This window comes from Sorex fumeus, unplaced genomic scaffold (assembly GCF_029834395.1).
Source record: "Sorex fumeus unplaced genomic scaffold, SorFum_2.1 ptg000006l, whole genome shotgun sequence".
Taxonomy (NCBI): domain Eukaryota; kingdom Metazoa; phylum Chordata; class Mammalia; order Eulipotyphla; family Soricidae; genus Sorex; species Sorex fumeus.
The window spans coordinates 62,231,944-62,259,354 of record NW_026606063.1 but is presented as its reverse complement, the minus strand read 5'-3'; the positions used below and the strand labels follow the sequence as shown (position 1 = coordinate 62,259,354).

General features: G+C 41.7%; 1 protein-coding gene across 3 annotated transcripts in view; it reads right to left on the bottom strand.

The window, feature by feature from the left end:
* The window catches only part of UXS1 (UDP-glucuronate decarboxylase 1), a 96,318-nt gene that overhangs the window by 42,997 nt on the left and 25,910 nt on the right, over positions 1 to 27,411 (bottom strand). For 2 of the 3 annotated variants that reach the window (XM_056123071.1, XM_056123081.1), the window contains exons 4-6: positions 26,206 to 26,249; positions 18,731 to 18,791; positions 10,250 to 10,430 (exon numbers count right to left, since the gene is read on the bottom strand). In XM_056123071.1, coding sequence (XP_055979046.1) covers positions 10,250 to 10,430; positions 18,731 to 18,791; positions 26,206 to 26,249 — 286 coding nt within the window. Of the gene's footprint in view, positions 1 to 10,249; positions 10,431 to 18,730; positions 18,792 to 26,205; positions 26,250 to 27,411 lie in introns of those variants that run through there. The other variant, XM_056123089.1, reaches the window with a different exon arrangement.

Sequence of the window (27,411 nt, the reverse complement as noted above, 5' to 3'; positions counted from 1 at the left end):
TTTTTCTTTACTTTCAGAACTACCTTTGCTATATAAGGTCCTTCCCAATTTCATACAAATGTCAGTTATTTTCTTGAAAGAAAAATGTCACTGCATTTTGATAAGAATTTCACTGAATCTGAGGATGACTTCTGTTGCATTTCCATATATACATTCCTGCTGATGAAAAGCAAGCAATGCTTTTCAAAATCGTGTCTTCTAGTTTTCAGTGCAAAAATCTTATACCGCTTCAGTTCACTCCCACATTTTAATTTTTATTTGGTTTTCTGGCTATAACTGTAAGTGGGACTGCCTTCTTGGATTCCCTTTCCTCCAACTCATTGTTTGCATATCACAAGGCAAAAAACAGAGCATGTATACTGTTGATTCATTGATTTAATATACAACCACTGTTCTGAACTCATTTCTAGTACCATCTATGGAGTGTTTAGGGTTTTCTATGTATATTATCACATTATCTGTAAATATCAAGAGCTTTTTCCAGCTGGAATTTCTTCTACATCTCTCTCTTGTCTAACTGTTCTGCATAGGGCTTCCAACCCAATTCCGTAGAGTTGTGGTAAGAACAGATATCCCTGGGACTGGACGGTACAACAGGCAGGGCTTCTGCCTTGCATATTACCAATATAGTTTGTTAGTCCTGGTATGACACCAAAAATAAACAAATATAAATGACTGGATATATCTGCTAAGCTCCTGATCTTAAGGAAAAAACATTTGGTTATTTACCACTCAATATAATATTAACTATGGGTTCCTTTATTCTGAGATATGTTCCTTCCATTCTCAACATACTAAGCATATTTTTTTATCATAAACATATTTTGAATTTTCTTTTTTAGCATCTACAGATAACTGGGACCAGAGCAATAGTATCGTGGGTAGGGCGTTTGCCTTGCATGTGGCTAACCTGGATTCCATTCCCAGCATCCCATATGGTCCCCCAAGGACTGCCAGGAGTAATTCCTGAGTGCAGAATCAAGAGTCAGCCCTAGCATCCCCAGGTGAGACCTAAAAAGCCAAAATAAATAAAACATCTACTGATGATAGTTTCATTCTTATCTTCCTTTTCATTGATGCATTATACTAATTTATCTGTATATATCCACTATTCTTATATCCTACTAGGCCACTATGAATAACTCTAGATATATTATTGGATTAGATATACCAAGATTTCGTTGAAAATTTCTGCATCTATTTTCATCAGACATTGCCTCTGTACAGTGTGTCTATGTATGTGCACGCACGTGTGTGCATGTGAGGATGCACTATTGTCCCATAAAATGTGTTTGGAACATAGAGTAGTTCACCACTTCACTTTTTCAAAGAATCTGGGCAGCACAGACTCTCATTTCTTCTTTGAAAGTTGTTTAGAATGCACCGATGAAGTCTTATGGTCCTGGGCTTTTATTCCTTGGAAGACCTCTGATTACTGTTTACAGAGCTACACTTGCAATTGGTCTGTTCAAACTTTCTCTCTTTCTTTGGTTCCCTCTTAGAAGGAATTTGAACATCATCTTGACTGTTCAATTCATCTGCATAGAGATGTTCATAGTTACCTTTCACACTCCTCTGTCTTGCTTCTTAGTTAGAATTTCCTCTCTTTAATTTTTTATTCTCTGTATATAGATTCCTTTCTTTTGGACAGTCTAGCAAGGGGTACACAATTCTATTGATCTTTTTCAGATAACCAGCTCTTACCTTCATTGATCATCAGGTTTCAGGTTTCTATAAACTGTCCTCTCAATGGTGTTTGGGCTATGTCCCATACAGCCTGATAATTCGTCTCTTCATTTTTTCAACAGGCTATTTATTTTTCCTTTGAATTCATTGATCCAAGAGTCAGAGTATGTTATTTAAACTAAATATGTATGGGGTTTTTCCTATTCTGTTTGCCTGTTGTTGGCAATTCAGTGTTCTATCATTGTAGCTGGCAAAGATGGCTGAAATGATTTCAATCTGAAAAATTTTGAAACACTTTGTGTCCTAACATATGACATGTCCTTGAAAATATTCCATATGCACTTAAGGATGTTTATTCATTTCTCTTGAGAAAGGGGCTTCTGTATATATCTATTCAGAGCATCTCTTCAATTTATTTAGAGTCTTTATTTCCTTGTTAATTATTTTTTGTGGATGATCTTTGTTGAAACGGGAGGAAAGTGCTACAGTGCTACAGATCTGTTCGTTGCTGTAAATAAATGGTGTGTTGAGATACATATGGCTTCTGTGTTACTACCAATACACCTCTGTTTGTTATTTACTATTTCACATATTGGAATGATCCCGTTGTCTGGCCAATCTAACAATACCACACTCATTCTGGACTGCCCTTTGGCCAATAAATAGTTTGCTTTGTCTTTTTTGTCTTTTAAAACTGAAAGTGTATTCCCTCAGAGCTGAGAAAAGCAATCCCTGTCCTTCCTCTGCCTCACTGACCTGGACTTACTACCTTATTCCAGCCTTTCACTCGGAGTTTGTTTTCTTTACTATCTAAAGTGACTGATACTCTTGTTTGAATAGTAAGGATGGGTCCTGTTTTCCCATTCATTTAGCACTCTGTGTCTTTTGATTACTCAGTTCAGAACATTTCCATTTAGAGTGAATACAAATAAAGAGATTTACTGTCATTTTATCTTTTATATTCATTCTGGCTGTTTTATATTTCTGTTTTTCTCCCCTTTGTTTCTATCACGGTCACGGTCCTCCCGTTGTTCATCGATTTGCTCGAGCAGGCCCAGTAACGTCTCCATTGGAGACTTTGTTGTTACTGTGTTTGGCATATCAAATACATCACGGGTAGCTTACCAGGCCCTTCCGTGCGGGCGAGATACTCTCGGTAGCTTGCCAGGCTCTCCGAGAGGGGCGGAGGAGTCGAACTCCGGTCGGCCATGTTGGCTGTGTGCAAGGCAAACGCCCTACCGCTGTGCTATCGTCTTTTCATATTGTGGTTTACAAGATGTGGACTGTGATTCTCTCTAGGTTTTCAGTTTTTTTCTCTTAATGTCTCTGCTCTAGGACTAGGAAGATAGTACAGAGGGTCCTGGTTATCTCCCCAGCACCACATGGCCCCTGAAGCACTGCTCTGTATAGCCCTGGAGGCTCCTGAGCACTGCAGGGTGTAGCCTTAGGAAGTGGCACTGCATCCCCAGGCTCTCTCACAGAAACAGCCCAGGTAACAGAACACCTGGGAGTGTCCCCTGAGTGCTGCTTACCAGCCTAGAAAAGAATCAAATGCTTCTGTTCCAGATTTTTGTTTAGTGACTACCACAGCGATTGCATCATATTTTCTGTATCTAAAGATTTTTTTGTGTGCTGGCACTGGCTTCTTACCATTTGACTGGGCCAATTATACCTTTTTCTTCTTCCTTTTTTTGTTTTTGTTGTTGTCATCTCATATCACTACTTTTTCTGTTTGTTATGATTTAGTCCCTTGCTCAAGATTTTATCTCTGGTCTCATCTTTTTTTTGTCTAGAAGAAATCCTTTCAACATTTCTTGTAGAGCAGGTCTGGCAAATTTTGTTCTTGGTCAGAAAAAGTCTTTATTTCTCCATCCTACCTGAATGATAAATCCATCAGTGAATTATTCTCGGCTGGCATTTTTTTTTTTCATTTTTCAGTGGTGATGATGTGTCACTCCACTCTCTTCCAGACTTGTGGGGTTTCTGCTGAGCAGACCAATGAAAGCCTTACACAACTGTCTGCTATTTTTCCCCCTGGCCTCTGACTGTCTTATCTTTCTTTACCATGGACTCTGGGTAACAATGACACATAGGTCTTCCTGAAGTTTTAGCCTCAACAACCTGGGTGTTCTCTGGGTTTCCTGCATCTCTATGTTAGTTCTTTCCTTGGACTATGACAGCTATTATTTCCATGAATATGGCCTCTGCTCCCTTCTCTCCTATCATCCAGCACTCCATAACTCAGTTGTTTATCTTTTTAATGGAACCTGTTCTTTCTCAGAGACTTTCTTCATTTTTCCCCCTAAGTCATTTCTTTCTCCTCTTTCATCTGAGTCATTGCTGTGATTTTTATCTTCAATATCTTGGATGGGGAGCATCACACTACCCCTGGCTTTTGTGGACACTCCAGTCCCTAATCCTGCCCACAGTTCACCTTACTTTCTGCCTCGGGCTGCAAGAGATTGATAAGCTACTCCACTCCCAGACCTCAAGGAAAGGGGGATCTGCCTGCCACTAAGTGATAACACCAACGTCTGATTTTGCTTTCTGCCTCAGAGCTTGAGTGCCAGCAGCACTCTCTGGATCACTGACTGAAAGGCAAAACATTATTTACACGGCCTTAGCTATGGCACGGCAGGTTTGCACCAGCAATAGTTGCTAATAAACTCCCCACCATGTAGGAGCTCTTCACAGGCTGATCTAGCCTCTCCAAGTCTTTTCTACACGCACCTTCAAATAGTCTCAGTCTGTGGACATCTGGGACTTTTTTGATAATATACAGTTGATTTTTGATTGTACTTTGATGGTGGTTTTGCTTGCCACTTTCTATTCTGCCACGTGCAAGAAATCTTCAAAGAGTCTGTGGGCAGTGATCTTGAGAAGAATGTGATGTTGCTATTCCTGGATGAAGTACTCAATTAATGTTCACTTAGTTGGCTATTAGTACTTCCATTCAACTATATTCTTACTGATTTTTTATCTGTCTGCTAAATCAGTCCATTTCTAAAGTAGAGATCCTGAAGTCTCCAACTAATGAAGACTCCATTTCTCTATTAGTTGTATCAGTACTCCTTTCTGGTATTTTGTCACATTTGTTTGAAAACATACCCATAAAAGACTGTCACATCTTCATGAAAAGCTGTTTCTCAGTACTCAATGTCACACTTTATTTTTACAAACTCTCCTTGTTCTGAAGTCTAGATTACACTGGACTACTGGCTATTCCTGCTTTCTTTTAATTAGTATCACACGGATACCTCCCTCTACCCCTTTACTTTTAATCTGTGTCTTTCTATATAAAGTGAAGGATTTTTTTATAGAAAAGAAAGAGTTGGGTCTTGTTATTCTTTACAACCACTGTAAAGTCAACAAACTATTATCTGTTAGATTCGAAATAAGAAAAATGGGTCCAGGGAGACAGTACAGCAGGTAGAGATTTTGCCTCGCACACGGCCAAACAGGTTTGACCCCCAGCACTTAATATGATCCCCTGAGCAATGCTGGAAGTAAGTCTGGGTACGGTCCAAAACACAAATAAGCAAGAAAAAAAAATTTTAAATTTTATTGTCACGTATTCCTTCTCTAATATTCTTCTGTATTGTGAATGTGAAACCAGTATCATTTTTAAACCCTTTAAAGAGCTTCCTTAAAAGATGTTTGTGGATGAGTTACACATTTCAAGTTCCTTTAACAGTTCACAAACTTAACTTCCTTCTTCCCCCTTAAAGTCCTTTGTTCTTTATACTCTTCTTACTGCATAGGAACTTCTGCCTCCCTTTAGTGGCATTTTGTCATTTCTAAAAAGCCCTAGACAGTTATGCCAGGTGACCACCTCCAAGCACATATGTGGTCTCTCTGATATCTACTCTAATCTACAGAGCTAATCTACTTCCATGGTTCAAACCTCACGCTACCCAGCCCTCCAGGCAGGTGCAAGGAGCTACTCCAACATGGTTGTTTTTATGGTATGTTCTCATAAGACTCAACTGCATCCTGCTATGTCTGACCCTTGAAGTCTCAGGAACTTCTAGTACCTTGAAAAAAAATACTGAATTGAAAGAAAATTAACTTGATTCCATCAAAAGGCAAAAAAAAAATTACAAATTCAAATCTGCAACTTATATCCTTGGCTGGGAAAATCCAGTTTTAAGGCAACATAAAATCAATTTCAGTTATTTCAACATTTAGGTATATTTCCTTGCACTGTAATATATTACAACTTCATCAGATAATGAAGAGATGTCTCAGATAACCCCTCTGACACTAATACCCCCTGTCTCAGTCCTTTTCATGTCACTACACATGTCCCTGAATTCTATAGAATACCTGCTTCTCAAACCTAATTCTCAGTATACTGCAAGTCAGTCTCCTGTTCTAATTCAACCACTACAAAGACAACGGCTATCCTTCCCTAGTGAATGTACACTGGAAAACACAGCTGGTATCTTTGTTCCAAAACAGTTAAACTGTTTAGTGGCAATCCTATAAAACTTTCAATAATAATGATAGCATAATAAAAGAAAATAATCTGGGCTGAGGAAAATTACCAGAGCACTGCTATGATACTGCCAAATTAAGTGCCACCACTATAGCACATTAATCCAAACAGTCCCAGAAAAACAGATCAACCAAAATAAATTCCACAAATTACCTTTTAACGCCAACAAACCAATTTTAATATGTTCCTCATACCAACTAAAATGTCTTTTTTTTTCCTTTAGGACACAACCCTTTGTAACTAAAGGAGAGAGTTATGCACTAAACACTGGGTGTACATAGTTTCTTGTTTCTTGTGACAAAATGTTAGGCAAAGGAGGAAAATAATTTGTCACATCAACAGGTCAGGTTTGTGTGCTCACTTCTGTCAAATGATTGGACTGCATACAACACTCAGTGGGTATCCCACTGAGGATAAGCACAGGCTGTAATACTTCATCAGAGTGACATCCCCATGAAGTATTAAAAGTGGACAGGCACCCTAATGGCACCAGTCAAGGAGGGTCTATGTCATGTCATTGGTGGTATGACAAAGGAAAACAGCAAGGAGAAGGAAGTCCATCATACTAAGTGCATCTGGCTAATTCATGAAGAGTTTGATTTGAAAAGTACAACTGTATCCACCTAGGGGATCAAATGATGCCCGGCTTCACATATGGAGCACAGAGTCCAGTGGGCACCACCAGGGAAGAACAAATGAAGAGAAGGGGGAAGGGAAGGGGCAGAGAAATAAAATTCAAAAGGCAGTGAACATCCTGAAAGAGAAAGTGGAATATAGACTCTAGACTACAGAAGTGGAGAACTGTTTTATGCTCTCTCAATGTAAGAGTCATTTGAGGAAAAGTACTAGTCAGAGCCAAGGACAAAGTCTTAGTCATCTATAGGACTCCATGGGGGGTGGGGGGGAGAGAAAGGGAGGAAGAGGGTGGGGAGAGAGGGAGGGAGGGGAGGGAGAGAGGGAGGGAGAGAGAGGAAGAGGGTGGGGAGAGAGGGAGGGAGGGAGAGAGAGAGAGAGAGAGAAAGTCTTGATACTCTACTGCTAGAAGCAATAAGTTTTTTCAGCAAGCTCAGAATTAAAGCAGACAATTTACTTAACAATATGCCATTTCTTGAAAGTCTGGGGTTCTTGGTAATGCTAAAATTATGCAATCGGTAGTTTGATTTTGCAATGTCTACTGACATGTGCAATTGGGGTTACTATGGGCTGGTCACGGTGTTAGGCCCAGGAGTTTTCTATGGCTGCCCATAACCACATTTAAAGGGCTTAAAAGCACCCATTTGGAATCTCTCAGGCCTGACAGGCTCTACTGGCTCACTCTAAGGAGCTGTTGCTCTCATGTCACCATAGGCTACTGAAGACACTGTGCCATAAGCCTACATTGCCAAGGTCTCCTTGCTGGTGCCAGGCTGCACTTTCAGAATCTGCCTGCATGCCCTGGCTCACAGCTCCTTCCAAGACCAGAGCCCCAGGTCGAGTCCCCCTTACACCTGGAATGTCTAAAGTTCCCACTGTTGGTTGCTCCAAGGTCTCTTCTCCTGCATCTGGAGGCTCTTCTATCATCTTATGCATCTCTTAAGGGATCCTGTGATGGTGTGGGCCACCCTGATCACCCAGGGTCAGCTCCATGTCTCAGGGTCAGCTAACTGATAAACTTGACTAACTCTGACTGATAATGAGGAAGGAATGTTTGGAGATGGAGGCAGAGAGAGTTGAGATCTGAGTCTTGAGAACCCCAGCACAAGCCATATTGTTCTCTCAATTAACACTCCCAGCAATTTCAATTTTAATTCTAGTGGAATGCAAGCCAATTTATCTGTTGTCCAGATCATCTGTTTTACGTCACAAAAAAAAACACAGTAAAGAAATACTTTTGAATGAAGCAATAAACCATGGTTAACTATTTAATCTTCTGATGGGTATAGCACAAAAGAAACTGAAAAACAAAACCTCACAGCAAAGAGGAAATGAAAAAAATGAGAATGAAATTAAAAGATTAAAAACCAATCTGATGGATGATAACATATACCAAATGATTAACATAACTATTGTGAAGGCTCATACTAAGAGCCAAATTATTTTCAAGAAATAACCTAGACTTCCTTCTTTTGCTTTGCATATGGAAATCCTAGGTTAGATTCTTGGTGTCATACGGTTCCCCACATACCTCTAGCCTGGTCACTGCTAAATGTGGCCACAGAACAAAATAACCTCTACCCCATGCATATTACACAGAGTAACTTTTCCACAAATCACAGGAATAGGCATTGAACCATGGGGTTTTCTATAAAGTCAGCAAAATACTTGTTAGTCATTTTTAAAGGAAGTGTTTAATACAGAAGTGAAGTAGACAACAAATAAGACATATGTAATGGAAAAGGCAGAATTCAGGAGCAGAGTTTTTGTTTGATTTTGGACCACACCCAGCGGTGCTCAGCAGAGTTAACTCGTGGAGCTCCTCGATGGACAATATGTACCAGTGACTGAGTTGAGGTCAGCTGCATGCTAGGCAGTACCTTAATCCTTCTACTGTCTCTCTGGCCCAGAAGGCAAGAGTAGGTGCAGCTGACTGTGTACACTTTGGAGTCAACAACCCGACTGAATTCTGGTGTGGTTGCTTGAAAGCCTTAGAACTCTGGTCTGGTACCACCTCGATTGTAGTTTCTCTTAGATGTAAGTGCGAAGGCCAAGACTACCTCTCAGGATGACTAATGGATGTGATACTAAGACTATTAATCAAGAACTGGAAGAAGTTTTCATCAGAATACCTCAGACAAGTTCCAACATCTATGAAAGGTCCCTTAGTCTTCCGTGGCTGTGAGAATCAAGATAGCACAGAGTGAGATGGGTTAAAACCAGAGAAATGAAAGCTCCCACATCCGCAGAAGTCAAATCAGAAAACAAGGTGCTGGCGAGGGAGCAGGTGCTTCCTCCAAGGCTCTTGGGGACCATGTCCCCAGGTCTCTCCCAGACCTCCTGAGACTTCTCATACCTGTCTCTACCTCCATGTTCACAGGGCTGTCTTTTCTTTTCCCCACGTGTCCATGCTATCTCTTAAAGACAACTGTCAATGGAATGACAGTCAACCTCAAAATCTAGGATTCCCCATCTCCCAGGGATCCCTGTCCTAGTTCCATCTGCAAAGATTCTATTTGCAAAGAGGGCCATAGTCCCCCACATCACAATTCCTTTAAAGCTACTGGGGGGCTTTACACTCTTCTATGACGAATTTCATTACAAATTCAGCATTCCTTGTCAACTAACTTCCCATAGGAGCTAGACATACAGTGAGGGGCAGGGAAGACCGAAGGGACCTAAGACAGTGGCAGAGGGTCATAGGTGGTAGGGTGGTGGTGGGGTACAGTGACTCCATACCTCAATACTCCAAACTTGACCAAAATGATAACTATATTATCTAATTATAATTAAAAAACTCTTTTTTTTGAAAGACAAGTAACTAGAAGTAATTTCATGCATGCAAGGCAGGAAGCAGGTTTACTGGGTAAAAAAAAAAATGGACATACATGACATGAATCCTTCTTTAGTAGACCAGAGTTCAAAACCAGGCACACCATGCAATAGTGAAGACAGAGACACACCTTTCAGAATTTGGTGTCGGGGAGGCAGGGGAGAGGGTGTGTATGGCATGGGTTGGGCCACACCTGAAAGTGTTCCTGATTCTGCACTCAGGAATTACTCCTGGTGGTGCTCAAGGAACCATATGGGATGCTAGGGATAAAACCTGGGTCAACTGTATGCAAGGCAAGCACCCTTCCCATTGTACTATCTCTCTCAATGCCCTACCAAGCACTTATTAACAGTAAATAGAACACTGCCTTATACATGGCAAGAATATTTCAACAGTTCGACAATTTGAAGACAGGGATATGACTCAGGAGCAGAGTTCAGGCCTTGCATGTGTGAGGCCTGGGTTTGAACCCTAGCCCCACAATCAACAAAAAGACTTCTTAAATCCCATGTGGTTGGATCATACTGCTTACTTTTAGGGATGCCAGTGAGACCACTCACCAGGCTCAAGAGACAATCAGGCCCAACAGTCTCACTCACCTTCAATATAGAGGGGCTCTACCACATCGTGGTTAATTAATTCAAAGTTTTCATGGCCAATCCAGTGCTCCACATTTCTCTTCCTGCCTGTGAAGAAGTTGTCCACCACAGTCACCTCGTGGCCATCCATCATGAGTTTGTCCGTGAGATGGGAACCCACAAATCCTGCTCCACCGGTTATCTGCATCAGGACAGTGCATAAAGCATCCACAGAAAAGGCAAAAGAGAACATGATGACGACCAACTTCAAGGAAGCATGCTGCTGGTGCTGTCACACATTAAAACTTGGGTTTTAGAGTGACTTCTTTACTTCTACCCTAGAGCAAGGAACTATTACTTTACATGAACTTCTACAGAGTCTAAAGTGCTAAACTATCACCCAATAAAATACAGAAAGATAGTAGTCATAAGTTTCAAAATATCTTGACAGAAAGTTTATGTTACTGAAAGGTTCTTGGACAAGCATATTCTTGAAAGTCGGAACAACTTTTAAGTTATAAAGGGATTAGCAAAATACAGACATCTGTTAAGTGGCAAAGAAAGCCAGCACTGATCCTTAAATATCACTACAGTTCCTCACATACAACTAGTATCTTTCCACTTATTTCATAAGAACCCATCAATTAGTAATGGATGCTGATGGCAGACCAAAACCCTAAGTGGGTAACTTCCACTGCTGTGGTGAACACTGGGCAGGAATGTGAAAATGATGCTCTACCATGAGGACTGTAATGGGGAAGAGACCCACAACAAGGAGTTCCTGACACTGAAGCCACAACAAAAGTGAAAAGTCAAGTACATTTTTTTTTTAAAAGCATTTTAAACACTGACAAAGACTATTCAAACTAAATAGTGCAAGTGTGTGTGGGAGGAACCTAAATGAAGGCAGATCTAACAACTGGAAGGGAGGAGCCAAAAACAATGAACTCAGAAAACCGACAAGCAATGTAAATGTAGTCTCTGTCCCATTCTACCTGATTTTCTTCTCAGCCTTTTCTTTCCTCACAATTCTCATTCTACCTCTTGTTCTAGACCTAATGAAATAACCGAAGGAAAATAGCAATTCATTTCATCAAAAATAAAATACCCATAAACTTCTGGGGGGGGTCTTAAAGCAGCTGCTCATCTGTCATCAAGCCCTCTGTTCAAATATAATCTGACACCGAATTCTAGTGTTAAGCACAGGTAAGAACTTGTGGTCCCAGGTGAGAAGTTAGGCTTCTAACTTCTCACCTGGGGGGGTTGGGGGGAACGGTAAGAGAACCCTAATAAGAGAAGAACATCTGTCAATCACTGCCAGACGACAGAGCAAGCACCTTGGTTCAGAAGGCGAATGGGAGAAAAGTCCTGATGTTTAACAGCTTTCAGTTGTCCACATACATTCATTGGTAAGGACAGCATTCTCAAAACACCCTCTATTAGGAACACGAAAATCAACACCTGGGCTGGCCTTCTTTAAGTCAAAATCCCTAGTGATGAGCACTGAAGCCCCAGTCCTCTGGCTTATACATTCTCCTCACTTGTCTGTCCATTTGTTTGCTCTATGCTTTATCTTATCTTCATGCTTTATCATGTTTATCCTACATTGTACCTGCACACCTGAACAGTATTTAAAAAAAAGAATCTTCTAATAAAATTAACTGAATTCCAAAACTGGTTGCCATTAGTGCTTAAATTAAACAAGTGATAATATTTTTTATTTTTTTGCTTTTTGGGTCACACCCAGCTATGCTCAGGGGTTACTCCTGGCTCATGCACTCAGGAATTGCTCCTGGCGGTGCTTGGGGGACCATATGGGATGCTGGGAATCGAACCTGTGTCGGCCATGTTGGCTGCATGCAAGGCAAATGCCCTACCCGCCGTGCTATTGCTCCAGCCCCAAGATTTTAAATTTTTATTTTCATTTTTCTGCATTTTCCCAAGTTCTGCACAGTTCTTAAATGATAGTACTAAAATAACCTAAGTAATAAAATAACTTAAAAATAACCTTTCAAAGTGAGTATATATGCAAAGTAAAAACTACAGCATACAAAGTTTCTTTTCAAAAGAAGATATTCTGCAGCATGCTAACTTTAACTCTGTATCAAAATGAAAATGGAAGTACAAGTAGCAGAAAGGCAATGTGTTAAATTGGACACAATCCCCTCCAACATTTCACTCATCATAGCAGTTCATTAAATGATTGGAACACCACTAAATCCAAAGCTTCAGTCTTGAAAAATCCTTCAAGTTTTAGATCACATAGCTGGGTGATTCATAAAATGCTTCTCCTGCTCAACTGCCAGTCTGTATGGCAAGCATCTCAAATAGCTGCAAAAGGGAGGACCCCTTGACCCCAGAGAAGCTTCCATGGAAAAACTAGTCATCAAACTAAGATACTTTCTGAATAACAAAGAGGAAGCAGGAGGAAACAGGCCTGTGTCCTCTTTAACTGAAAACCGGTGAAACCTTATAGGGCTCTGCTCTGGCTGGCTCTGCAGCTCCTACGTGCCCCTCTTTGTGCTTGTATCTTTGTTTCCATGGGACTGATAGGCAATGATGGGAGGTCATGCAAGGTCAGCATCCACAATCATACTGAGATGCAACACGGCAACAAGGTTCTCTTTTGACAAGCCTCTTCCTTCAATGGTTCCTGGGAGGGCCTGAAGTTTCAGCTACACTGTGCCAGATGGGGCTCTCTCTAAATGACTGACATGTGGCTTACCTTATGAGATGGCAGATGAGTGAAATACTAAAAGTTCACTGGTTGTGACTATGTATACAGTGAAATAAATTCCCTAATACTCAGCATCAACAGGAACTGAGTATCGCACATAATAATAATTATGTCCTTTATTTTTTTTTAAATAAGATTTCTAGGTTTTGCAAGATTTTTTTCTCAGATACCCATGCATGCCTGAGACATCTGAGGCACCCTGGAGGGGGGTGGGTTCTGGATTGACCTGCCCAAACAGAGCCCCAGCAGCCCTTGCTCCCACTTCAAGATTGCTGCCATGCCCAGGGCTGGACTCCACTGTCTTCGGCACCAAGCCTCACCCAGAAATTAATCTGCTGAAAAATTCAAGTTTGCAGGCTCTTTCACAGTCGGGATGGGCTACCTCCCACCAGCTCCCTGTAATTCCAGACACCCTGGCAGTCACTCACACATCCCAAAGCTGCCACTCAGTTAACAATTTAACTCCAGCTTTACCACCCTGTAAAAATTCTGGACTTCCTGGAGCAATATTTCAAACTTTACAACACTGATAAACTAGCAGTAGCATACTGGATTGGATGGGATATAATTGTAGAAGGAACCCAATCTCAATGAACAAAACATAAACACAGAAGGCTTAAACAGCAACAACATTTTAGTAATCTCTTATACAAAGACAGTATCTCCATGTTGAGATGCAATTTATACTAAGTTTCTTCTAAGGAAACATTTTTTGATCATTCGGTTAGCAAATGAATTCACTGATAACAGTACAGAATAAAGTATTGAGGGTCTGCTATGGGGACAGGCTTAAGGGGCTTGGGTAAATTTGAGTCAATGGTGGCAGGAAAATTTAATGGTTGTGAGATTTATGTTAGAATATTGGACGCCTGTAACAAATCATCATGAACAACTTTGTAAACCACAGTGGATATATAAAGTGGAGAGGGAAAATTTACATATGTAGGCCTTACCTATCCCAGGTAGACTCCAAAATATATTAACACAGAATTGCTTTAAAATTTTTATTAATGACAGGTGAGACATGATTATTTATAATGAGATCCAAGTATAAAATAAGTTAATGTAATATAATTTAGATTCCAGAGTTAAAAACATATGCATGTAAATGAGAACAGGTATTTTATTATTATATTGTATTAAATGGTTTTAATTTTCTTATTTATATAGGTCAAGGGCTGGAGCGATAGCACAGCGGTAGGGTGTTTGCTTTGCACGCAGCCAACATGGCCGACCCGAGTTTAATTCCTCCGCCCTTCTCGGAAAGCCTGGCAAGCTACCGAGAGTATCTCGCCCGCACGGCAGAGCCTGGCGAGCTATCTGTGATGTATTCGATATGTCAAACACAGTAACAACAAGTCTCATGATGGAGATGTTACTGGGCCCGCAGGAGCAAATCGATGAACAACAGGAGGACTGTGACCGTGACATAGGTCAAAATCATACAGTAATCACAGACTGACTTTTACTGATTTATTTTCAGATCATTCAATTTGCCAGTTCTTAAAAGTTTTGTTGGAATAAACAATATAAATTTGTTATGTGCCTAAGGGGAAAGGTTTGGATTTGGAGGGAAACTGGCAATATGGATGAAGAGGTCATACTGGTGGTGTTGGAACACTAATTGTTTGAAACAACTGTATAATGAACAACTTTGTGAATCACTGTTTTTTCTTTTTGCTTTTTGGGTCACACCTGGCGATGCTCAGGGGTTACTCCTGGTTTATGCACTCAAGAATGACTCCTGGCTGTACTAGGGGGACCATATGGGATGCTGGGAATCGAACCTGTGTTGGCCATGTTGGCTGCATGCAAGGCAAACGCCCTCCCTGCTGTGCTATCGCTCCAGCCCCAAATCAATGTTTTTAATAAAAACAAATTTTTTTAGGAAGACTCATAGGCTTCAAACCTAGAACACCAGATCTGCTGAAAACATTTATTTACCCCTTAATTCATGCTTAAATGCAGGCATGGTTCTATTGATGAAAATAATCCCCAAAGATGGATGGCAGAGTCTGCTCAGGGTAAGATTTATGTATATTATCCCAAAAGGCAGGAGCTCTCCATAACATGTAGACAATAAAGAAAATTATGGGAAAACAACTTTAAAGTTGATTCAAGAGCATTACTTGAGTGCTTGGGATACATAATCCTAACAGCCAATATGATAATAGAACAAAAGACAATCTATGTATAAAGCAATAATGTGTCAAGGTCACAGATTTAAAGGAGCGAAAATCATTCTTGAGGCCCAGAGAAAGAGCACAGAAGGTGAGGCTCTTGCCTGGTCATGGTTATGATCTTTCTTGAGCACATATAAGGGAATAGTCCCCGAGCACTGTCAGATGTGATTCCAAAACAAAAAATAAAATTCCCACAGAGTTTCAAACTTCTTGAGGAAAAAGAGGTGTAAAATGCCCCTCAGACCTGTTTCCCAGCAAAAACATTAAGTGGTAAAAATCACTGAGAACCTCCCCTTCCACCTCAGTTCAGAATGAGTGCGGAAAGAGGTGTGGTCCAAAGCAAGGCATCTCCCAGGAAAGGGCAATTCTTGTCACCCTGAGACAGAGGTTCACTCTTGGGAATCTTATCAAGGAGTTCAGAGCTGCCTTCCTCCACCCGGTTCCCAAATATAAGGACAGCATAAATGGGTCAATCTGGACCCAGCTTGCTCCAAGGGTACAAATTCTACACTGAGAGGTAAGGTCAGATGAAGAGTTAGAATGATGCCCCCAGCTCTAAAGAAATGCCTTAAAGATTTCCTCAAGGACAGAGCTCTCCGGCTCTCCCCAAAGGAGAAAGTGAGAGAACTGAAGATCGGGGCAACGCTTCCTCAAAGCCATGGAGATCTTAGGTGGCAAAGAAGAAAAAGAAGGTAGGTAGCTCTGTGGAAACAACCACAGAGCAGTTAACTGAGCAGAGACCAAGGAGTCTCCCAATGGTCAGGACAAACCCTTAAAAGGGTGGCCTACAGAGCTACCTCTGCAAAGGGGTAGGAATTTAATGGCTCAGATTGGAGAACAAGTCATGACCTAGTCTTGTGCAGACAACACACCTGCAGATAATAGACCACTCAAGCTACAAGCTCTGAAGTCCCACAGCTGGTGTGAGAACAAGGCAAGGGAACTGAGCAGAAAGTCAGAGAGAGCAGGCTGAATACTGCTCAGTAAAATAATGTCCTTCTCAGTACCTCAGCCAGCAGCCTTATTCAGAAAGCAGGCTATTGCTAGTAAAGTTAAAGGTCAGATTAGCACTGGCTAGACACTGAATCCAGCCAGAGAGACTCACAGGGAGAATTCCAGAGTGCGGTGGAGGCAAAGACTGGAGTGATACGTCCACAAGCCAGAAGATTCAAAGATGAGTCCCTGCACAGAAGCTAAGACATAGAACATATTTTCCCTTAGAGCCTTTAGTGCAGGGGTGGGGAACCTTTTCTATGCCAAGGGTCAGTCATCTGGATATTTATTACATCATTCACAAGCCCTAGAATACAGAGAGGGGCCCCAGGCAGCCAGCCAGCTGGCGTGTCTGTCACACCACAAACTCCAAGACTTTTGAGGCCTGATGCCGGTTCTGGGACCGGCATTCCCCAATGGACAGACATTCTCCTAATCATGGCAACACATTGACCTTCTACTTCCAGCCCCCAGAAGTTGAAGGGATAACACACACATGTGGTAACTGTCAGAACAGATCTATAGAAAAATCCTCTGAAGATACTATCACAGCTGATTGTTTCAACAAATCATGAAGAAAGCTGACTGAGAACATTCAGTGTCCTCCCCCCGCCCCCCCAAAATCAGAAGACTAAACATTTCTCTTATGCTATAAAGCAATTACTTATTACCATGATGACAAAGCCCCACATGATCCATCAAGCCCCACCAGGAGAGATCCCTGAGTGCAAAGCCAAGAATAAGTCCTGAGCATGACAGGTATACCCGCCCACCAAACAAACAAAAGATCAGTATCAGTTTCACAACTCTAAATATACTAAAAAGAAGTGAACTGTACATTTTTAACAGTTATGGATATAGTTTACAAATTATATCGAGAAAGTTCTTATTTAGAAAAAATAAAAAGCTGCCACTGTCTTTAGACACAAAAATTTAAAAGGGATTTCAATGAAGACTGATTGGTTGGTGACATGAAGACTACTAGTCAATGAAGTTCCCATTAAATCACTGCTTTCTGAAATGCCACATGCTATGTTCATTCCAGCACTATTCACAATAGGCAAAATCTGGAAACAACCCAAGTTCCCAAGAAAAGATGACTGGATGAAGAAACTAGGGTACATCTACACAATGGAATACTTTGCAGCCACCAGGAAAAAAATGAAGTCATGAAATTTGCTTATAAATGGATGGGAATTGAGAGTATCATGCTAAGTGAAATGAATCAGAAGGATGAATGACAGCACTCATAGAAAGCATAGTTGAGACTATAACCCAAGGACAGCAGAAACAAGGGACAGGAAGTCTGGTCTAGGGTTGGAAACTTACCACAATTGGGGGGTGAAATGGCAGTTAGAATAGAGAAGGGGCCACTATGACAATGATAGTTGGAAATGATTGCTCTGGACAAGAACTGAGAGCTAAAAGTTGGTAAAGGAATATATGATCACCTTTCAGTACCCATAATGCAAACCTTAATGCCCTAAAGGGAGGGTGCAAGAGAGAGAGGAGGAGAAGGAGGAGGAGGAGGAGAAGAGGTGAAGAGAAGAGGAGAAGAAGAGGGAGGAGGAGGAGGCAGAGGAGAAGAGGAGAAGAAGAAGAGGGAGGAGGAGGAGGAGATGGAAGAGGAGGAGGCTGAGGAGTAGGAAGAAGAGGAGGAGGAGAAGAAGAAGCAGCAGCAGCAGCAGACTGGGTGACATTTGTGGTGGAAAATGTACATTAATGAAGGGTTAGTTGTTGGAATACTACTAATTGAAACCTAATCATGAACAACTTTATAACTATGTATCTCATGGTGGTTTAATTAAAAAAATCACTGCTCTGGAGGGGCCAGAATGATAGTACAGTGAGTAGGGTCTTTGCCCTTCATGCAGCTGACCTGGGTTCAATCTCCAGTACCTATATGGTCCCACTAGCACCACAAGTAGTGGTTCCTGAGCACAGACACAGGAATAATCACTGAGTGCTACCAGGTGTGACCCACAAACAAAAACCCAAAAACCAAAAGCTGCCCTGAAAAAGTCTTTTATTTCCTCAAGAAGTTACATAGAGGGTCACCACATAACCCAGTAACTATTCCACGGCAGCCTAATTTTTAATAGCCTCAAAATAGAACCGTCCCCAAATGCCCAACTGAGAAATAAGCACACCATACGTGGTTCTTTGTACAACAGAACTGTTCTTCCCCATAAAGATGAATGATGTGGTGATTCTTGCTACAGCATGAATAGACCTTGGAAACATTCTAGTTTGAGAAATTAGGTAAGAAGGAACTCAAGAGATAACACTTGGTGCATATGCATGAAAGGTCTGAAACACTAAAATCCACAGAAACAGGAAGTTTCATGGTTGTCAGAATCTGGGGCTAACGGGAATGAGAAATAACTGCTAATGGGTTTGTTTATAGGTGACAAAAACTCTGGGAATTAGAGGTGACACTGATGCCATTTGTGATATGTCATAAACCAGTACACCACACTACATACTTTATTAGGTTTATTTTCATAGAACATGAATTATACCTTGACTTAAAAAATACCCCCCTTATATTTACTTTTAAAAATATTAACCAGACCTGTGCCAACTTACCAAAATTCTTTTCCGATCCTTTTCTGATAAAAATTTGACAGGCGGGTATTTCTGGGTGAAACTAGATACACAGAGAAATTGAAAAAACAAAAGTCAAACATCTAAGGTGAATTATTTCTTCACCTGCCATCCAAAAAATAAGTACCTGATTTTGCAATTGTTACTGTGAGTTGTGAGAGCCAAGCAATCACTGACCAATTAGAATTTGAGAAATGTCTAATCAGTTCCTTGTCCAGAAGCACACTAAGGACCTGACGTGAGATTATGGCCCTAAGAAGGGAAAGGTTAAGGACACACACAAAGTGTCACAAAGGAAATGAGGGCGAACAGTCTGTACCATAGCATTGTCTATGACGCCATTTCCTAATGATGTCCTGTTGGAACTCAGAAGGAAGAATTCAGCCACAAGAACTCATTACCCAGAACAATGCAGGAGTCCATGTCTTACAAGGTTCAGAAAAAACATAAACTAACCCCACTCCCCTGTGCCTTGGGTACCCAACTGCTGGCACTCCTCCCAGACCAATGACTTGAACAAAACTGCACTTTCTCTCAAGGACCACTCTGAAACTAGGTGTGACCTGCTGTCGCCTTGACTCTTTCCCCAGAGGAAAGGTGATACAGTTCCCTCCATTCACACCGATGTTTCAGAGCGGGGCAATGTTAACTATACACACCAGGTGAAGAGTCAGTAAGAACATATTTGAAGTGGCCATCCTGAAAACAGCTCCATAAGGAATAAAGACAGATTCGGGGGTGGAGGGAAGTCAGCTTTACAATATAATCTTAACCCAACAAACAGCTGGCTGGCCGGGGGCACTACTGCATCCCTGCTATACACAGCCCCCAGCCTGCTCCTACGCCAGGTCTGGAAGAGAGAAGGCATTTTCTGGAGGGCTGCTCATGGAAGACCATGAGGGAGATGCTTCTAGGCCCCAGAAAGACAACGTGGAGGTAGACAAGCATAGTTCTCTTTGGAAATGAAGATTAGTTCTCTGAGTCTCAAAAGATCAAGTTATCCCTGTCCAAAACAAAAGCAGGACATTAATGGCAGAGCATGAGAGCAGATAAGCACCTCACTGCAAGCACAAGCTCTGTGACCTTGCAATAAAGCCCCCAAGAGCGTGGTGTCCTCAGAGTCAAGGGGAGCAACTGCTCTGTAAGATGTGTACTCAGTGAATAGGATGGAATCAAGAGGGAGTTCTAAACTGAGGCAGATGCCCTGTTCACAAACCAATCTTTGTGTCCTGCAGAACAGATCCTCAATGGCTCGGCTGGGGCACACAGTGCAACCCTTAGCGCTGTTGTGCTCCTCTCCCAAATGTCAGCTCTCTTTTCCAATTCCCCATTTGGGGGATCACTCCAGCATCCACATCGGTTCCAGGTGCAATTCAGAAGTCTTTTAGTTTCCTTTCAATCCTACACCCAAAACTTTCCACTGCTGCCCCAGTTAAGTTCTGCGGGCTGACACAGAATTTGCTGTCTCTATCTCTGATCACAGCATGGTGGTCCACCCCTCCACCACCAGCATGATCTTAAGAGCATGACATGGCAGAAGGGTGACTGATGAACAATGGTAAACAGAGGAAGACAGGGATCAGAGACTCAGAACTGAGAGGAGAGCACCCTAGGAATAAGAATATGCAGCTAAGGTTTTCACCCAGAGCAGTATCTGCCTAAAAGCTCAGCATTAAATCTGACGTGTTACTTACACCAGGAAAAGAACAAATTCTCCTTACCAAAAACATACTTCAAAAAAAGAAATCTCGTGCAAAATCATAACTGCCTGACAATTACATGTTTCGGTGGGTATAAAATATACTTCAGATATGCTTCTTCTGAAAAACCAGAAAGGGCATGGTCCTCCTGTTGCTCATCGATTTGCTTGAGCGGGCACCAGTAACATCTCCATTGTAAGACTTGTTGTTACTGTTTTTGGCATATCAAATACGCCATGAGGAGCTTGCCAGGCTCTGCTCTGCTGGTGGGATACTCTCAGTAGCTTGTTGGGTTCTCTGAGACGAGGGATCGAACCCAGGTTGGCCGCATGCAAGGCAAAAGCCCTACTACCTGCTTTGCTATCACTCCAGCCCCATCAGAAAGGGAGGACAGAGAAATAGTATTAGGACTGGGTGCATATTTTGCATGTGGCCAGCTTGGGCTCAATCTCCAGCACCACATAGGGTCCCCTGAGTACCACAAGGAGTAATCCCTGAGTACAGAGTCAGGAAGTAAACCCTGAGTGGCATTTTTGTTTTATTAATCCCTACAAATTTTGGATTTGAAATGTGGGAACAAGTTAGACTTCAAATAAGACTTGAGACCAAGAAATATAAAAGCAGAAGAACTACCTGGGACCCTTTGTTCCTCTGAGAAGTCAGGCCTATAGAGCCATGAGTGGGAGCAGGGCTCAGACCTGAGCCGGCACTTCCCATTGTCTGCTGCCTGTAGAGTGGACAACAGAGCCCAGTCGCTGTGTGGTTATGAAGGGAGGGACAAGTGAAAGACTCAGCAACTCTCAGCACCCTCCAAGGCCCCCCTGCATTTCCCAAGCACAGAAGATAGGGGAGAGAATCAAGCTTCTAAGGTTGAAGAAAGGTTAAAATCCTACCCAGCATACTATCATTCCTAGCATACAATCCTACTCAGCATGGGCAGTCACTGGACCGTATGCCAAGGCCTTGGCAATAGCATCAAAGCAGGAGGAGGTAAGGTCTTACCCACCTGGAACAATCCATGCTCTGCATTTTTGAGAAGCAGGCAATGGGGCAGAAAAGGGTGGAACGACTAAGGGATATATATATATATATTTTTACCTTCGCTGATTTTTTTTTTTAAGTCATCCTAGACTCTAGTCTAGGGAACCATCTACTAAGGTAACTAAGTATCTATAGATACTGAGAAATTGAAGAACACTGACTAGATAGCAAGTGATGGAATAAGCATAAAATTACATGTATCATATAAGCAATGTATTAAGAACCCTCTACAGAACTGAGCTTAGCATCTAAGGGGATGTTCCAGGAGAAATGGGTGCACCAGTGGAGGGAAGTGAGTGGACACTGAGAGAGGGTCTGGTGTCAGGACACTGGGTGTATGAAACCGAACCATTATCACAATGTAAACCACAGTTCCTAAAATAGAAGAAGAGAGCAAAAAATACAGTACTTAAATTTTTTTTTTTTACAAAGAAATGGGGGTGTGAAAAGAGAAAAAGCCCATGTAATCCTAAAGCTTCTTAAATGACACTTTACTCAATTCATTCCGGGTATAAATCCACCTTTCAAAATCATCCTTTCTGGAAGCCTCTATGCTCACAAGCACATCAAGGCACTGTGTTTCTAATCTGGCACTGATCTGGCCAGTGCCAATGGGGCGGTGTGATAATTTCTAACATGTACTCATTCGGGGAAATGAGCCCAGGCAGAGAGCCATGCATTTCCACTGCAAAGTCATGTCCTCACTTAAATGTTCTGAGACAGTGACTGAGCTCATCTATACTCCAACCCACTCCCCCACATGAAGAACAGAACCACTTTAGAACGAGAGCCTCATTCCATGCACTTGCTTGCCACTCAGCACAGATTGGCCAGAATGAGCTCCTAGTAAATGCTTGAAAACCAGAACCACACACCATTCTCTCTCCCGTTTAGCAAGCACAAAGCGCACTGATCATGAGGAAAATGCAAATCAAAACAACACTGAGATATCACCAAATACTATAGAGACTGGCACTCATCAAAAACAAACAAACAAACAAACCAAAACCAATCTTGGCTTCAATTTGGAAAAAAGGGACCCTCATAACTGCTGGTGTGAATGTCCACTAGTCTAGCCTTTTGGGAAGGAATTAGAGACATGCCTCAGAAAAACTAGAAATTGAATTTTCATATGAATAGATCGTTACACTCCTGAGAATAAATCTCAAGGGCCCAAAACCACAACACAGAAAAGACATCTGCACTCCTATGCTCGTTGTAGACTATTCACAACAGTCAACATCAGGAAATAATCCAGGTGCCCAAGAATGAATAAGGAAGTTACCGTATAAATACACAATGGAAAACTACACAGCTGTTAGAAAAGGCGAAGTCAAGCCATCTGTTGATACGTGGATAGATCTGGAGAGTATCATGCTGAGTGAAATGAGTCAGAGGAGGACAGACACAGAATGGTTGCACATATTTGTGGACTATAAAGAAACACAGTAGGAGAAAAATGCTCATAAACAATAAAAAGGACAGAAGAGCCAGACCCTAGTAGGAAATTTGCTACAGTGTGGGAAGGAGAATATAGAATAGGGAAGGGCCCACTATGACAATGACAGAAGGATATGAACACTCTAGAAGAGAACTGGGTCCTGAAAGGAGGTAAACATGAGACCCCTTCAGTAATAGTGGGAAAAAGAAAGAGTACCTGCCACAGAGGCAGCCTGGGGGTGGGAGGGAAACCGGGGACACTGGTGAAGGGACTGCTGCTCAAACACTGTACCCCTGAAACTCAATCATAGCTGACTTTGTAAGTCTGAGGCCAAGGCCTTGTGTCTAAGTCATTTGTCTTATGGGAAAGTCATCTGATTCACTTTTCATAAATTTTATTCTCTAAAGAATAGAATCTATGCCGTAACACCCTGAATGTGCCCAATCAGATCCAGAAGCTAAGCAGGGTTGGGCCTGGTTAGTACTTGGATGGGAGACTGCCTCGGAATACCGGGTGCTGTAGGATTTTTGGAGAGGGGGTAACAAAAAGAAGAAGAAAAGAATGACCAGAGGGCAGATTTTTTTTTCTAAAATTCTTATAAAATTTATTTTTAAAAACCTGTAGGGGCCAGGTGGTACAGTGGTTAGAGTGAATCCGAGGCACACAATCCCCAATAACATTGGGGTCCCAATGACACCGGTATGGCCACACCATCCTCAGGTTCTTGCACTTAACTACCTGCCTGGCTGGCCGAGAATCACCACTGGGACCCACAGACCTCCTGAGCACTACTTGGAAAGCAAAAGACAAGTGGTGGTTTATTTCTTACCTTAAACAAGCTAGCTTTTAAGAAGCTTTGATTAAAACCTCTCAAAAGTGTCTAGGCCTCCTGCAATGAAATGTCAAATTTGAACTCCACAGCACAGTCCTCCCCCCAAAAAACTTTAAGCACAAATGACTTTTGTGACTAAGGGACTGTTAAAGATACCAGCTTTACTCTAGTATGAGTCTTTTAAAGCAAACTGCTTGAGTATGTGACTTTTTCTTTATCATTTAATAAAAATATCCAAAGCAAAGTAAAAGAACTGTTCTGAACTGTTCTTTTAATTCTAGAATGAAAGGCACAAAGTTGACACATAGTTTTGAAACTTATCCCAAGAAAATTAGCAGGACACAAACTTTATTTATTTTTCCCCAATTTTATTTTCATAAAGTTGTTCACAGTAATTGATTACATTCAATACTTCAACACTGATCCACCACCATTACACCTTTCCTCCACCATTATTTCGAATTTCCACACACCACTAAAGCCCGCCCCACAGGCAGATACTAAATAACTTATTTTGTATTGCTTCTTGTGGATAGTACAGGATGCCCTAATATCCATGACACTTGATGGCTGGGAGATGGGGAGGGATGTACCGTACCAGTCTCCATGACAGGACATAAAACTTTATTACATGATTACACAAAAGTGTAAAAAGAAAACTTTTTAAAAGAAAACTATTACATCAGACACGTGGTTTCTTCTTTCCTTTTTTTGTTTTTTGTTTTGCTTTTTGGCCACAGATGGCTGCTGCTCAAAGCTTACTCCTGGCTCTGCATGCAGAAATCACTCTTGGCAGGGCTCAGGGTATGAAGACACAAAAAGTTTTCTGAACACACTAAAGGAGAATGGTCTAGTGCCTGAGGTTAAAGTGTTCCATGAAGAGAGAGAATGTATAACCAGGAGCCAGGGGTGGGGGTGGAGAGGGAATTCCCAAAACAAAGGGTGAGAGGTGATTTGGAATCTGATTCAACTTAAAGTTTTCACAGAGTACTGCATGTCACCTTGGACAAAGCCAATGTGGGTTCAACCCCCAGCTTTGCAAATGCCCCCAGAGTATTGTCTAGGAGAGAACCCTGAGCACAGAGTCAGAAGAAAGCACTGAGCACCACTTGGTGTGGCCCAAAGTACACAAAATAAAACAAAAAGTTTCTACTCTATTATGAATTCTTATCAACCACCTGGATTCAGTTCTGGAAACTTCCTGATTTAGTCTGGTGAACAAAATAAAAAAAAAAAAAAAAAACTAAACCCGGACATCTTACAGGCCTGCCCGTAGTTTGTATGTTATTTTTACAAGTGTGACTAGGTTTTACATGCTCCAAATGGTATTTTTTATTTTAGAGATAACTCTCTTAGGTTAACCAGTAAAAGCTAAAAAAAAAAAATCTGACCAAAAGTTAAAATGATATGGCTACAACTAATATGTTCCGAATTTGCAGGAACTGAGAAATTCACAGGCTTTACCACAGGAAGATTTTAACACACCTAGATCCTCTTTTCTTGTCCTGACTAAATATCCACACTAAATAATGTGTGTGCTACTCATATAGGTGAGGGTGGGAGGCAAAACATTTATGTGGACACCTATTTAGATCCCACAGTTTAACCTGAGTTCTCTGGCTGGACTTTTAGACTCTGAAACAATTTTATTTAAATCAATTAATCTATATTTTATTGCTGTTCCTAAAGAGAACTCAAAGCTTTCAATCAAAATAGGAACTGGGGATGGGCTGAGTGTGTGCTCTGCAGATAGGGGCTCTGTCCTTGGTACTGCAGAACCCCACAGATGCCATGAGGTGATACCCCAGAGCACTGAGCTGGAAATAGCCCCCAAGCACTGCCACACATAGGCTCCCAAACCAAACCAAAGTGAAACGAACCGAAAGGTTTAAAAATACTGCATACAGGGGCTGGAATGATACTACAGTGGGTAGGGTGCTTGCCTAGCCCGTGGCAGACCCAGGCTCAATTTCTGACATCCCTGTATGGTTCCCTGAGCCCACCAAGAGTGATCCTGAGAGGCTAGAGTGATAGCACAGCAGGTAGGGCATTTGCCTTGCATGCAGCCAAACCTGGTTCGATTCCTAGCATCCCATATGGTTCCCTGAGCACCTCCAGAAATAATTCCTGAGTGCAGAGCCAGGAGTAACCCCTGTGCATCACCAGGTGTGAGCCAAAAAGTCAAAAAAAAAAAAAAAAGAGTGATCCTGAGTGCAGAGGTAGAAGCAAGCCCAGAGAGCAGCTGAGTATGGCACAAAAACAAAACCCAAACATAAATACTGCATTCAAATTTCTACCTTCTCTCATGGAAAATTTCTTGTCTTAAAAGCATTTATATTACAGAATTATTCATTTAAGAGGAATTTATGCTGATTATTTACTTCTAAGATCAATAGTTAAGAAAGATACATTTTCCTAACTGCAAAACAAAAAATATACATACCTTTTTTCCAAATCTCTGATTTTCTCTCTTAGAGGTTCAACTATCTAAAAAAAAAAAATAACAAAAATCAGTTTTAAACAAGAATACAATCTGCTACCATCAATGTTTCCAATAGGCGTGGCAAAATACAAAGCAGTAATTTTTTTTTTCTACAACTCACTTCTGGTTTGAAATTAACATATATCCACTCAAAGCACAATCCTAGAAATTTTAAATTGCCTGCTGGAACTCTTATCCAAACATCTTACAAGATTTATCTTTGTGCTTACCTTGATAGGAGCAATGCTTTTATTTACTTTGAGATTTTGGGGCCAAATCTGGCTATACTGAGGGGCTAGTTGCAGTTTACCAGTCAGGAGCTCACTCCTGGTTGTGCTCAGTGGGCCTGGGGACTAGGTGGTACTGGGTATCAAATCCAGGGCCTCACACATGCAAGACACATGCTCTAAAATACAGCTATACCCACAGCCCACAATGAGCAACACTAAAGTTGGTTTAGGCTCACAAAACCCAGAAGCCCCAAACACTCATTCATTTTGCAGGAATTGAAGAATTCCCAGAGTGTTGCCCACACACACACAGAGTGTGTTGGCAGGGTGGGGGGAGGGAGATCATCTTGTTGGAACTATATCCACATCAGTTGACTCTAGAACATCAACTGCACACTCCGAGCACGGTCCATATCCATGGGGTGGGGGTGGGGGGGGGGGGGAGAGGCAATTCAAGGGATTCTCCAGGTTTCTGGCATTACCTCCACACCACAAATGAATAATTTCTCCTCCCCATCCACAGCCCAGGTTTCAACAGTCTGTATCTATTTTCTTCGTTTTGGGGGAGTCACACCCAGAGATGGCCAGGGGTTAGTGCTGTTCTGCACTCAGAAATCTTTCCTGATAGTGCTCGGGGACCAAATGGGATGCTTGGACTCAAACCCACATATAGGCAAATGCCCTACCCGCTGTACTACCTCTCTGATCCCTGTATCTACTTTCATCTGCTGAAACATATGCGATTATTTGTATGCAGAAGGTATGAAATCAAGCTTTCAAGAGAGATGCATGCATCTGGCCTAGTGGGGCAGGTGAGGCTGTTTTTCCTTTTCACATCTGCTCAAGAGAGTCAATGTTGGTGCTTGTCTCTGTGTGGGTTATGACGATCATCTCCTCTAAGAGATTCTAGAAAGGCACACCTGAAAATTTACATAAA